This window comes from Silurus aristotelis (assembly GCF_946808225.1).
Source record: "Silurus aristotelis genome assembly, chromosome: 27".
Lineage (NCBI taxonomy): Eukaryota > Metazoa > Chordata > Actinopteri > Siluriformes > Siluridae > Silurus > Silurus aristotelis.
This window is the reverse complement of record NC_139600.1, coordinates 16,200,992-16,215,991: the sequence shown is the minus strand read 5'-3', so window position 1 is coordinate 16,215,991 and position 15,000 is coordinate 16,200,992. Positions and strand designations below refer to the sequence as shown.

At 45.6% G+C, this 15,000-nt stretch overlaps 1 protein-coding gene across 4 annotated transcripts in view; it reads left to right on the top strand.

The window, feature by feature from the left end:
* Positions 1–15,000, top strand: part of dlc1 (DLC1 Rho GTPase activating protein) — an 80,441-nt gene that overhangs the window by 60,007 nt on the left and 5,434 nt on the right. For 3 of the 4 annotated variants that reach the window (XM_083532660.1, XM_083532658.1, XM_083532661.1), the window contains 12 exons: positions 1,077–1,148; positions 3,654–3,735; positions 4,986–5,049; positions 7,017–8,554; positions 9,102–9,281; positions 9,743–9,902; positions 9,987–10,194; positions 11,233–11,446; positions 11,531–11,645; positions 12,539–12,745; positions 13,762–13,979; positions 14,113–14,286. In XM_083532660.1, the coding sequence (XP_083388786.1) occupies positions 1,077–1,148; positions 3,654–3,735; positions 4,986–5,049; positions 7,017–8,554; positions 9,102–9,281; positions 9,743–9,902; positions 9,987–10,194; positions 11,233–11,446; positions 11,531–11,645; positions 12,539–12,745; positions 13,762–13,979; positions 14,113–14,286 (3,232 nt within the window). The remainder of the gene's footprint in view (positions 1–1,076; positions 1,149–3,653; positions 3,736–4,985; positions 5,050–7,016; positions 8,555–9,101; positions 9,282–9,742; positions 9,903–9,986; positions 10,195–11,232; positions 11,447–11,530; positions 11,646–12,538; positions 12,746–13,761; positions 13,980–14,112; positions 14,287–15,000) is intronic. The other variant, XM_083532659.1, reaches the window with a different exon arrangement.

The window sequence follows — 15,000 nt, the reverse complement described above, 5'->3', positions numbered from 1 at the left end:
GTCGGAGGGGACGGGTACAAGTCTCGGCTGGAACCCGGCGCTCAGACCCCTTCACTACGTTGTAGTCGTGCTTTTGTGTGCGAGCCAAAATGGCTGCCGTGGTCATGGTTGGCCATTTGGCGCTCACTTCATAAACGGGTCGTTCCGGGGACAAAAAGGTTTGGCAGCGCAGTATGAAAAGTCGCACCACGCTACGAGATCGAGGAGGACGGGGGGCAGAGTGTGTGGAGACGGAGCGATGGAGTGAGCGGGGCCAAGCACACGAGATCAGTCAGGGCGGCTTGCTGGAGGCGTTAGTTGAGGGGATGAGGGATTGTTAGTGGAAAAACGTGTGAAGACTTTTAAATTTTTATATAATATACCTTTAATGTAGCTTTAGGCACCAATTATTACTGATTGATTGATTGATTGATTGATTGATTGATTGATTGATTGATTGATTGGTGTACATTTAAATTTTGTTCTGTATATTTCCAGGATAAACATTGGTTTATGGAATTTTTAACCTTTGTCTTTAACCATAGAGTTGCTAAAAGTTTCTGGACCCCTCTATCCTGAGCATCCCATCCCACAAAGTTCTCATATGCTCTTAGAAGAACCTCAATTCTTCTGAGAAGATGTTCCACTAGATTTTGTGGAGATTTCCGGAGACTCATTCTGAGAAAAAAGGTGTTAGAAAAATGAGGTGTCCTGGTGTGATTCATCTCAATTGGGTTGGAGCTTTATATCTTTCAAACCATGTAAAGCAGATCTTCTGGCTTTGTGCACAGGAGCATCGTCATGCAGGAACAGGTTGGGTTCAAGCAACCAGTTACACTTTAGAATGCTGGTTTCTGGGGACCTGGGGTTCATAGCGTCAGGTTTATGGTGTGCGAATCGTCTCATGGTAGCACACGTAGATGTGTGATCTACAGGTCCTTGTGGGACGGCCCTTTTTTTTTTCCCCAGATGTTTTTGTGGACATGATGTTCTAGAGGAAGTCCATAGCACATTTCTCCTGGTTCTTTCTCATGGATTAGGGATGGAAAGCTGTGCTGAGAACACTAATGTATGTGTGAATGTTGTGTGTGTTTCAGAAATCGAGGCGAAGGAGGCGTGTACGTGGCTCCGTGCTGCTGGTTTCCCTCAGTACGCTCAGCTCTATGAAGGTAAGTGCGAACCCCTCGGGGGGATTTTTCCCTCTTTATGAACAGCAGTGTTGGACAGGAATTGCCCAGGGTGTGTATGTGGGTCACAGCCGCCCAGGCCTGAGCTCCTAATTACTGAATGAAACGTCGCTGTGTGTCTTTACGCACGTCAACACTCAGGGGGAGGGAACACACGTGGGCAAGAAACACGTCTCCTGTTACGTAGACAAATGTCTCTCACTTTCTCTCTCTGTCTCATTATTTTCTCTGTCTCTCTCTCGCTCTCTCTCTTTCCTTGTCATTGTCTCTCTGTCTCTCACTTTCTCTCTCTTTGTCTCACACTTTTTTTTGTTGTTTTTTTTTCTCTATCGGTGTCTTTCTTTTTCTGCCTGTCTGTCTCTCTTACTTTCCTTTGATTTTTTGCTCTGTCTCTTTTTCTTATTCTCACTTCACTATTTTTCATGGTCTGTCTTTCTCTATATCTCTCTTCTTCCTCCCTCCCTCCTGCCCATCCCCCTTTCCTTAAGCACATTCCTCAGGTTTGTGTTGCATCTCCTGTCTTTTCTTTTGTTTTGCATATTGAAAGGCACGTAGAAAAACACACACACACACACACACACACACACACACACACACACACACACACACACACACACACACACAGTTTAAATGAATCAAGGAGTGTAAGACATGTGATAGCACACCTCAGGCCTAAGTACCGCACACACGCGCACACATACGCACGCACGCACACACACTTTGTTTGGATTTTGACCTGCGGCTATGTTTCTAGCGGCACGTGCTGCACGCTCTCACGTTCTGAAGCCATCACACACACACACACCACACACTGTGTAAAGGGTATAGGTGTGTAATTTGACGACTGTAAAGTCTTTATCTCTCTCACACACACGCACACACACACTTTTCTATACTTTCTTTGCCTCCATACCAGGTCCTCTTCCCTTTTGCTTTCATTTGTTTTTTGACTCTCCTTCACTTTTTATTTTATCTGCCTCTTTCACTGACCCCCCCCCCCCTTCTCCCCCCACCTGTGTTAAATGATCAGTAATGTTTAAGGTTTGGTTGCGAGTGCAGACTCAGACAGGGGCTTTATAGAGACACACAGACCTTTCAACAGCTCTCTAAGTACCTATTGTCATTCTTAATCCCCCTCCCAACACACACACACACACACACACACACACACACACACACACACACACACACACACACACACACACACACACCTCTTCTGCATCGCAGCTGTATTTGTTTGGCTGCCTGAGATGCAACTTCCTCTTACTGTTTTAGCATAGGTGTGTGTGTGTTTGTGTTTGCCTCTCTCCACCCCCCCTTGACTCTTTAATCCTTTTTTGAGAAGGGACCTTCCTTTGTTTCGAGGTCAGAAAGGACATTTAGGCCAAAAGTTTGTGGACACCCGAGGATAAGATCGCTATGAACATTCCAGTCCATATTTAGTCTGAAATATCCTGTTTTAAGAACCTCCACACTTTCGGGAAGATGTTCCACTCGATTCCATGGAGATTTGTGCTCCTTCGGGTACCTCCTTAGGTTTTTCGAGCATCCCAATCCACATTTAGTTCTCATTTGCTCTTGGAAGAACTTTCACTCTTCTCAGAAGATGTTCCACTTCATTTTGTGTCATTCAGCCACAAGGGTGTTGGTAAAGTCAGGTACTGATGTAGGTGAGGTGAGGAGGTTCCTGGGGTGCAGTCAGCCTGAAAAATACATCCCAATATGGTTGGCGTTCTATAGCAGAAGACCTTCCAACCCATGAAAATCAGATCTTTATGGAGCTGGTTTTGTGCACAGGAGCATTGTCATGCTGGAACAGATTTGGGCCTCCTAGATCAACAGGGAAAATGTAATGGCACTGCATCTGAAGACGTCCTGCACAGTTGTGTGTCTGAGTTACACTTTTCTTGTTTTGCTGTAAAAACGGGACCAAACAGAATGCTGCTTTCTGGGGACCTGGAGTTTATAGGGTCAACTGGTCAGATCATCGCATGATAGGACATGCAGACCTCTGATATCTACAGGTCCTTGGGTTGGTTCTTTTCACATTTTTCCAGGTGCTTTTGTGGACATGATGTTCTAGAGGAAGTCCACGGGACATTTGCCCTGGTTCTTTCTTATAGATAACGGATTGAAAGTAAGAACAGTTTCGTGAAGAACCACATATGGCTGAAAAAGTCAGGTGGCCAAATACTTTTGGGTAGAGTAACAGAAAGTAGGAAGCTGTTGATTGTTGATATGGTCAGGGGTGTTCAGTAAGAGTCTCCAGTGTTTGTAGTACCAGAGAACAACAGACAGAGAAGAAGGTACATGTCTGCATGGAATCTCGGAGCTCTGATAGCCACTGAAGGAGCTGTTTCATGGACATTTCTCCAACAGTTAATGTAGATATAAAAAGATACAGGATGTTGCGGCGTGTGTCTCTCTCTCTCTCTCTCTCTCTCTCTCTCTCCCTTTCTTACTTTGACTTTTTTTTTTTTTTTTTAGATGGTCAGTTTCCCATCCAGATCTCTTTAGTCACCAGAGATCACGACTTTCTGGATCGAGATGCCATCGAAGCACTTTGCAGGTAAGCAATGTGCGCGCGCACACACACACACACACACACACACACACACACACACACACACACACACACACACACACACACAGATACACATCAACACTTGTCGGATTCCGGAAACTTCTTCTGCCAACTAACCTGTGACTTTGTAAGTACATCTCTCTCCCTCTCTCTCTCTCTCTTTCCACCTGTCTGTCTATCCTCTTATCCCAGTCATTTACTTTGTCTGAATATCTTCATCTGTTCTTTTCTGTATCGCTTTTTACCTCTCTCTCTCTCTCTCTCGCTCTCTCCATCTCCACACCATCTCTAACTTTCAATCTGTCTGTTCTTCTGTCCCTCTCTGCATTCCTTTTTACATCCCTCTCTATCTTTCCATCTTTCTGTCTCTGTCTGTCTATCCCCTTCTCTATTCCCCTCTTTATCCCTCCCCCCCATCTTTTGCTCTGTCTGTCTGTACCTCTGGCCCTATCTGTATTCCTTCCTACATATCTCTCTCTGTCTATCCATCTCTGAATTATCCCCATTTCTGTGTATTCTTCTCTTCACCTCTTTCTCTGTCTGTCTTCCCCTATCTCTATCCCTCACTCTTTATCCACCCTTTCCTTCAGCTCTGTCTATCCCTCTCTGTATCCCTCTCTCAGTATCCACTCTCTCTTTCCTCCCTCATCCATTATCTTTCTTCCTTTAAAAAAAAATGAGACCGAGCAGAACGACAGATGCCTGAGGCCCAGTGAAGGTGTTATTTCTGATACTTCTCATCCTAGTACAGTAACACTGTACACATTTGGCCAGAATGAGAGAGAGAGAGAGAGAGAGAGCGAGAGCGAGAGCGAAAGGAAGAGTCATGTTTCGAAATGAGCGAGGGGGTCAAGCCGAGCCCAGCTGGAGTGCTCAGACATCTGGAGGCCATTTCATGGTGCCAGCCCCTCCGAGCAGACACGCATATCTAAAAGCCCCTAACTGAAGGTCACATGACCCTGTCCAGGTGGTGAGCAGGATAAGCCCTGCAACTCCTTTGTGGTCTTGTAGCCGAGCGTTCAAACGAGTTCCTTCTCCCCTTTTTTTTTTCTTCATCTCTTCCTCTCTTCTTTCTGACTTTTTGTAATCTGGAGCTTATCCCTCAACAGCTCATTATCAGGCAGTACTGCTGTGCTTATTGTTTTTTCACTCCAGAGAAAGTCTCTCTTGGACCCCGAAGTCCTTTTCAAATGCGACTCGATTCCTAATTTGTGTTTTTGTGTCCTGTCTTGCAGGAGGCTCAACACTTTGAACAAATGCGCCATGATGAAGCTGGAGATCACTCCTCAGAGAAAACGGGTAAGATCTCTGCTTTGCTGTCTCCCTCGAACCTTGCCGTCTGTCATCCACTTTAATTAGAAGGAACATTTTATTCCTCCTGGCAGGACTTGTGTCCTGAAGCCTGGAGTACTGAAATGAAATGAAAGGTTTGCACTAGCTCTGTCTTTTCCTTCTCAATTCTTCACTGTCACCACTTTATTTTCTTGCTTGCCCAAAAAAAAAAGGAAGAGGATATCCTGTCCAGGTCGACATTTGTGAGACAGGGTGTCCACACGGTTACGGATCGTGTGTGTTTGCAACAGACTCCATGATCCGTGATTTCAAAATAGGCGTGTTAGGAATGTGTCGACAAACAAGCCGCCTATATAATCACGGTACAGGCCATGACTTAACCAAACAAGCACAATGTTTATGGAGGTGTTCTTGCTGCAACACTACCAGGCCGGAACAATAGCCGCCTTGTCGAGTATGTCCGTGTGTGTCCTGCTATGAAAGCAGATGACCCCGGTGGTCTTGTCCGGTGCCCGTAGAGTTAAAGAGAAAGGTCATAAGCCGACTTAAGGAAGTAAGAAAGTGATTGTGCCTCCTTTCAGGCCGGCAGACTCCAAGTATCTTTGGAATGCATTGATCTTCATGCTCTTGGTCATATGCCCCCCCCCCCCCTGATTCTCCACAATTCCTTCCTTTATAAAGGAAGGTACATATGAGGGAAGGTACATCTATATCTGCTGGACTCGCAAATCGCCCAAGGTCACCCATTGGCCTGAGCAAATCTTCATATTGCTAGCAAACTGATATCCATTGTTCCTCCTTCATCGAGACTTTTACGGGAAGAAACTTTAAGGGTTTTCTTGCTCTAATCGTGGTGATCAAAGGCCTCCCGAGCCTCAGGGGTTGTAAAATAACCACTGTGGTGACTTTTACGCACTTTTTCCACCACTATTATTATCCGCCACGGAGGAGATGCTTTGACAGGGACGGCTACTTAAGTACGGGTTTCCTGTCATGAAGAGCAAAGTTACACACTTGTTTAGGTCATCGACAGTTCAGCATTGTTAATCACGTGTCAGTTCATATCGTTTGTGAGAACAGGAGGCAGACCTCTGGAATATAGAGCAGACCTTTGCAGAACTTGAGCGCAAAAACCACTGGAATGTAGAACCATGCCTTGCTGTGCTATAGGTGGGGTTTTTTAGTCTCCAGATAGTGTTGGATTCTAATGGGGGAAGGGAATTTGACCAGCGCAAATCTCCAGCTGGAGGGTAACCCCACCAAACCCCCACCCCCCATTTATCACCTGAGGGGGGAATAGATTACCCAGATTAGTGAGAAGGAATGGTGGACATTTGACTATTGTGACATTGCAAAGACAATTACAGTAGCAGATTTTTTTCAATTGGTTGTCCTCAAATTGGTCACATTATCTGCTTAAGTGGACAGGCAGTCAAATTGGAAGTTGTATAGGGGTGAAGGAATGATTCTAAACCTGACCTCTTGCTGGAGGGAACAGTTTATAACAGATTATGCATCAGACTGTTTCTGTTGCGTTAGACCACACAGACATTAGGTATACAATATCAGGTATACAATAGTGATAATTGTGAAAAATTGGCATAAAAACCAAACAAAATAATCAAAAGAAAGGTAATGGTGTTTTTTATTAATCAGATGTACTTTACAGTGAAATCAAATGATTTCTTTACATGCCAGAGATGTTAGGAAGCTGGGGTCAGGGTCAGCCATGATACATACCCCTGGAGCACAGAGGTTTAAGGGCCTTGCTCAAGTCCCATGAGCGTAAGTTTTGCAAAACTAGGGTTTGAACCACCGACCCTCCGATCAATAACCCAGAGCCTCAACTGGGTTACAAGGTGTATCCTGTCTCGCCTTTATATAAGAGCAAAAATAAATGAGTTTGTTCATGTTTGTGGAGCTTTTCCATACCAGAACATTGTATTTTACCTTTTTAATTTCTTACTTTCTAGAGTGATGACTCTGATGAAGATGAACCCTGTGCCATCAGTGGGCGCTGGACATTTCAACGAGACAGCAAGCGTTGGTCTCGTTTAGACCAGTTGGACCTGGATGTCTTTACACCTCTGGCGGGAGATCCTCTTTCTACCCCCACCTTTCTCTCCTCCCAGGATCATCGCCTGCCTGGGGGCCACCTGTTTCGGGAGAGGGTTAGCGCCAGTGCTGAAAGTGTACTTACAGATCTAAGTGAGCAACCGGAGGTGGGATCCTTGCACAGCGCCGGAAGTGGTGGCCATAGAGGGTCACAGAGTATTACGGTTCCGTCTAGCCCGGCTAACATCAATTCCAACGTCGCTACTGCGTCTACCACCCGTACTAGCTCTGTTGCAAGTGTGTGCTCTTCTGGGACTTCTGGTGCCAACGAGGATTCTCTTTCCGAAGGCATTCCCTCACCGCTTGAACATGGAACGTTTGCATTTGATGCAAGAACCTTGTCGGGAGATAGCAAAAGTACACGGTCAAGGGCCAAGAGCTTCCTGAAACGTATGGAAAGCCTACGACTGCGCAGTAGCAGTATGTCTTCAAAGCGCAAAAAGAAAGGTGCAGTCAGCAATGGGAGACTGGAGATTAGCGGTCCAGTGTTGAAGGAGGGTCTGGATGAGGACAAGCTGCGACAGCTCAATTGCGTTGACATTGCCACACTGGAGCGCCCCGGAACCCACAATCGCAGCATCTCCTACTCAACACAAACTAGCAGCGGAAGCACAGGCAGCAGCCAATCAGAAACGAGCAGTGGGAGTGCTGTGAGTACACCCAGTCCGATCACGAGGGCACGGAGCCACAGCACGGCGGCCGGCTCCATCAAGAGAGTTGGGATGTACCTGGAAGGCTTTGACCCATTTAGTCTGGTACAGGAAAATGAGAACCTGGAGATCCAGAACTTTGAGAGGAGACCTGAACCAAGCATGACCATGGAGAACAATTTACGGAACCACAAAAGCACTGATGAGAGGCAAGCGGAGCAGAAGAGGATAGACGAGGACTCCGGAATGATCTATTTTTACCTTCCTGATGGTCACAAACCTGGCACCTTCCCCAAGTCACTCGCCGATGGGAGTTCCTTCCAACACAGTGACAGCAGGCCTCACCGCAGGTCTGCTACCTCTATAGACAGTCGGTTGAGTTTCTATGACAATGTGCCCTTCCCTAAAATAGGCGATGAGGAAGAAGATGAAGCAGACAGAGATGAGGAAAAGCCAAAGATCAAGAATGTGCTCGAGCAAGTGACCGGCTTGCAGAGGCTGGTCAACACGTGGACCGAATTGGGGCCTGGAGATGAAGAGGAGGAGGAGGAGGAGGGAGATTCGGACTCTGCATTGGATTCTGCTTCTCCTTGCCCTTCGTCACCGCTACAGAACCGTTTGATGGAGACGGAGAACGGGAGCGACCAGGAGAGCACCGGGAATCCGCTGGGAGAGCAGGATGACTCTGTTAGCGCCAGAGAGAGACGAGACTCCGGCGTGGGAGCGTCACTCACCCGGGCTAACAGGTAAGATACCGCTAAAGGAGAAACATCTGCAACACTGTAGGAATAATTCGAGGCTACTTAATAGTGAATGAAGTACTTTTTATCCACTTATAGTTACATCATATGTTTTATGTAGCGTGTTGGTTTCTCTCTGTTTTTTTGTATGTTGTCCTTCTATCTTTCTTCACAAATTATTTCATTTGAAGTTAAGAACATGATATCCAGCTCTTTTGTCTGTAGAAATATCTGGTACACTGGTGGAATTATTTGAAGCTATTTAATGGTGACTAAAGTAGTTTTTATCTGTTTAGAGTTATGTCGAATGTTGAACCACGTTAGTTTCTGAAGTGATTAATAAAATGTGAGAATTTAGAACATTGCACTAATAAGAAGGCAAGAGATTTAGATTCATACTGGATTCATTAGTGATGTGTTCAGTATGTCAGGCTCTGCCTCAGTAGCTCCTGGTCCACACAAAGGTGATTTCTTATGAAGGTTCCTGTATTGGTTCCTTAAGTGTATATGTATTTTAGGTTAAACATGAATTGTGTGTGTGGTGGGTTTGCAGGCCTCAGAAGCTGCGCTGGCCCAGTTTTCAGAACTCCCACCGGCCAAGTGTGTCATCTTCAGCGCTGCAGCTTAACTGTCAATCCGTACTGCAGATGAACCTGCTGCAGAAATACAGCATGCTGAAACTTACAGCCCTGCTGGAGAAACACACACCTACGAACAAACATGGCTTCAGCTGGTGAGTCGTGCGCACACAGACACACACACACTCACAAAGGTTGTACAGTGTGGGACATACAAACAGAGTGTAAAAGGTCAAGGGTGTGTGTGTGTGTGTGTGTGTGTGTGTGTGTGTGTGTGTGTGTGTGTGTGTGTGTGTGTGTGTGTGTGTGTGTGTGTGTGTGTGTGTGTGTGTGTGTGTGTGTGTGTGTGTGTTTGCGTGGCTCTTCCCTGCTTTGTCTCATGCTGTTTATCCTCTTTCTGAGGAAGGTGGAAACAGATTTCAGCTGCCCTCCGCCTCTGGAAGTTTCCTACAAACACACACACACACACACACACACACACATAAGATAAGTAGAGCCTGAACATGTTCGTGTGTGTGTGTACAGTGAATACATGTATGTGTGTACTGAAGTACATAATATGTATCAAAATTGTTTGCAATAAACCCTGTTGTAATAGTGTGTGTGTGTGTGTCAGGGCCGTCCCCAAGTTCATAAAGCGGATGAAAGTGCGCGACTCGAAAGAGCGGAGTGTGTTCGGTGTGCCGCTACACGTAAACATGCAAAGAAGCGGACAGCCTTTACCGCAGGGCATCCAACAGGCCATGCGCTACCTCCGCAACCACGGCCTCGACCAGGTGTGTGTCACACACACACAAACACAGACACACACATACAAATGCCTCCAATGCCAGTGTAAGACACCAATGCCTCCCCTGCAGGTGGGCTTGTTTAGGAAGTCAGGGGTGAAGTCACGGATTCAGGCTCTGCGCCAGATGAACGAGTCATGTGGAGCAGAAGGGGGCGGGGTCAGCTACGACGGCCAATCAGCTTACGACGTGGCCGATATGCTAAAACAGTATTTCAGGGACCTGCCTGAACCTCTACTGACCAGCAAACTGTCAGACACGTTTCTGCAGATCTATCAGTGTAAGCGTACACACACACACACACACACACACACACACACACACACACACACACACACTCATTGGTATATATTGCTTCACTTTAATTTTTGCTTCAGTAAAATCATTTTACAATGAAAAAGTGTTCAATTTTGTTTTGCTAAAATTTTCTATTTTAAAAACATATTTTTATATTTTTTGATGTTTTACTTTTGTTACTTTCATATATATTAAAATATAATTTTATTTTAACTTTTTTATACATTAATTTTTTTTTATAATTTTTTTTAAGAATTCTCAAAAAAAACTTAATTTCCATAAAAAAATCTAAAATTTCCAAGAATTGCAAAAAATAAAATAAAATATTTATTATGCAAAAAAAAAAAAAAACAACATTGGAGGAAAAAAAATTAATTAGAATTTTCTTTCCCATGGTCCATTCACATGGAGCGTGTACGTGATTGTGTCTCCCTCTACAGGCTGTTCTGAAGATTACATATTACATTCTGAATGATGTAATTTCTTACTTTCTTTCTTTTTACTCTACTCACTGTAGGAATGTAGTAAAAAAAAAAATCAAAATTGTGTGTGTGTGTAGCTGACCACAGGTTGCACTTTCGCACCAGACAAGTGGAGTGTGTGTGTGTGTGTGTGTGTGTGTGTGTGTGTGTGTGTGTGTGTGATTCCCAATGCCCCAGGCAGGCAAAAACACAACACACACTGTTACATAACTGACATTTCACATTCCCGCTTTTCTACGCTTGGAACATCTCTCTGAGGCGTTATTCCCATAATGCATCTGGTTCCAAACATCCTCTCACACACACACACACACACACACACACACACACACACACACACACACACACACACACACACACAAAATTATGTTCCACTAATTGTTCAGAGCTCTATAGCAGGAGATCCTCCACTACAACCCAGATGGTGCTGATTTTGTGCACACGAGCATTGTCATGGTTTGGGTCTCCTAGTTACACTACTTATGGTTTTTTGTGTGTGTGTGTGTGTGTGTGTGTGTGTGTGTGTGTGTGTGTGGCAGTTATTCCAGTGGAGGAGCGTCTGCAGGCGGTGCGAGCAGCCGTGTGTTTGCTGCCCGATGAGAATCGAGATGCTTTACACACACTGCTGTGTTTCCTGAGTGACGTAGCGGCTAACGTGAGCGAGAATCAGATGACCTGCACCAACCTCGCTGTGTGTCTCGCTCCATCCCTGTTTCACCTGAACACCGCACGCAGGGACGCCTCCTCACCCCGGTAACAGAGAGTGTGTGTTTTGTGTATATGTGTGTTGGGATGTATCTGTGTGTGTGTGTGATGTGTGTGTAATGTGTGTTACAGAGTGATGAGCAGGAAGAACCCGTTGGGGAAACCAGACCAAAGAGACCTGAACGAAAACCTGGCAGCGACGCACGGCCTCACACACATGATCCAGGAGAGCAGGAAACTCTTCCAGGTGTGTGTTAATAAAATTCATGGCAATTCAGTGATGTACATGATCTATGATGGTATTTTGTTTTTTTTTATATCCTTATGTATTTATATATCCATAACTTCAACTATTTTATTCTAATAGAAATACACACACACACACACACACACACACACACACACACACACACACACACACACACACACACACAGGAAGAGTAAACTGTTCCCAGGACACACAGCCTCATGTGAAAAGGAAGAAACCATAAATACAAACAGGATTTTACACACACACACACACACACACACACACACACACACACACACACACACACACACACACACACACACAATTTTATGCAGCTGTGAGAACATCTGGAAGATGATGGGACAATACCATCCACTTCATCCTTTAAATTTTTTTCCTTTGTATTTTTTTATTTATTATTATTATTATTATTATTATTATTATTATTATTATTATTATTCCACATTTGGCTCCAGTTCTTCTGGGAAGATTTTGTGGAAATTTCCATGAGATTTCATTTAGACACATTGGTGGTAGTAAAGTCAGGTACTGATGTGGGTGAGAAGGTGAGGAGGTTCCTGGGGTGCAGTCAGCATTCATATTCATCCCAAAGGTCTTCAATAGGGTTGCTGTACATCAGGAGATCTTCCACATCTTCCAATTGTTGTAAAACAGATTTTCATGGAGCTGGCTTAGTGCACAAGGGGCAAAGACGTCCAATGCAACCGTGTGCCTCTGACTTTCTCAGTTTGAGGAAGACCCTAATATGGTTGTAAAAGTCAGGTGTGGCAATCCTTTTGCCATTGGATTTTGTCTGAACAAAAGTCTGCGGTTTCTAGTTTAAAGTGATAGTGATACTGACCGTCTCTCTCTCTGCGTCACCCCTTTAGATCCCCGAGGAGCTTTCACGATGCAGGAACTCGTACATTGAGCAGGCATTAGTTCCCCCACGCATGGAGGATCTGCAGGACGACCCGCATGGCTACAGGAGCCTCGTTAAGGACAGCATGGACGCGCTGCTCAAAGAGGCCAAGGACAAGTTCAAGGGTTACGACACCTGCTCGACTCCTGAGCATGCGGAGCTCGCGTGCAAAAAGGTATGCTGCCTTCGTTATTCAGGAGAAACGTGTGTTTCAGAACTGCAACTCTGCATTAAGTACAAAAACAATAAGTAACAAGCTGCAATTTAGGGGGCCAAGAATCAAGAGACCCTGAGCTGCACCTTCAAGTCCACGATACTCCCGTTCTCTGATCAGTCATATCACCTAAAGGGGTTTCTTGAAAAACATTCATCATGTATATGTGGGTTCTGATCATGGATCTTGAGTGGTGTAGGTTACAGTTCCATTAGCACCTCCCTCCTGCTCAGCCTTGGGGAGGCCTTGAAGCTGGATGCTTCTACGGGACATTTACATTGAGGACTGGCAGCTTGAAGGTCTTGGAATTTGATCTTACACCCTTTCAAACAGAAGTCCAACATCCCAGATACAGAGCTGGCATTTAACAGAGTTTCTGGCCCAGGAATAGTAGGAGCTGGCATTTGAAAAACTTTTTGGCCCAAGAGGGGCATCTTTGATATGCTGGTATTTGAACTCATACCCTTTCAAGCAGAAGTCCATTGTCCAAACTACAGAGCTGGCATTTAGACTTTCTAGGCCCAGCAAAGGTAGATTTGAAGGTGTGGGGATTTTATCAGATCTGATCAGACTTGGCGTTTGGTGGAGTTTTTGGCCCAGAAATAGCAGCTTGTAGGTGTTGGGATTTGAACTCATGACCTTTCAAACACAAGTCCAATGTCCTAACCACATAGCTGGCATTTGCCTACGGAGGGTCCAGACATTTGACCCACTGGTCCATGGAGCTTGTTTTGTACCTCTACTCCCTTCAGAGAGAGGGATTACTGCTTAAGAAAGAACAACACCTGAACTAGGACTCGAACCCTGACGAGACCCCAACACCCCAAATACAGAGGGTTGACAGGACACACAACTTAAGTAGCACTGCTTTGGTGCTTGGCCCTCTTGTAGCAGTATTGATCAAAATCCTTGCATGTGGTGCAGATCGGTTACAGTAACTTGATGATGATGATGAAGGTGGTGTGTCGATGGTGCAGGTGCACGACGGTTGGTCTCTGCGCCAGTGGAAGGTGTGTGTGGACGTGGCGGCCGGAGCCGACGAGGTCCTGCAGCGAATCGTCCGTGAACAGGAGCGATGGGATGAAGACCTGCTGGAGAGCCGCGTGATTGATGCGCTCGACAACAACACCGACATTTATCAGTTCATCCGCAACAACATGGCACCCAACCCTGCCACTGATTACGTGGTGCTGAGGTGAGAGACACAGACAGACACGTGCACACTAACGCTAGCGCACGCACACACACACACACGCACATACACACGCATGCTTTATTGTCCTCTTTTACATGCATTTTAACTCAGTGTGTGCTTGTGTGTGTTACAGGTCGTGGGTGACGGACCTCCCCAAAGGTGCATGTGCGTGTGTGTGTGTGTCAGTGGAGCATGAGGCTGCGCCCGTGCTCGGTGTGCGCGCCAACGTCATAACGTCCCGCTACCTCATAGAGCCAAACGGCACCAACAAGAGCCGCGTCACACACATCTCCAGGATAGACCGCAGGTACACACACACACACACACAAATACACACACACTCATATACACACATCTCCAGGATAGACCGCAGGTACACACACACACACACACACAAATACACACACACACTCATATACACACATCTCCAGGATAGACCGCAGGTACACACACACACACACACACACACACACACACATCTCCAGGATAGACCGCAGGTACACACACACACACAAATACACACACACTCATATACACACATCTCCAGGATAGACCGCAGGTACACACACACACACACACACATCTCCAGGATAGACCGCAGGTACACACACACACACACACACAAATATACACACACTCATATACACACATCTCCAGGATAGACCGCAGGTACACACACACACACAAATATACACACACTCATATACACACATCTCCAGGATAGACCGCAGGTACACACACACAAATATACACACACTCATACACACATCTCCAGGATAGACCGCAGGTACACACACACACACACACACACACACACATCTCCAGGATAGACCGCAGGTACACACACACACACACAAATATACACACACTCATATACACACATCTCCAGGATAGACCGCAGGTACACACACACACACACACACACAAATATACACACACTCATACACACATCTCCAGGATAGACCGCAGGTACACACACACACACACACACACACACACACAAATATACACACACTCATAT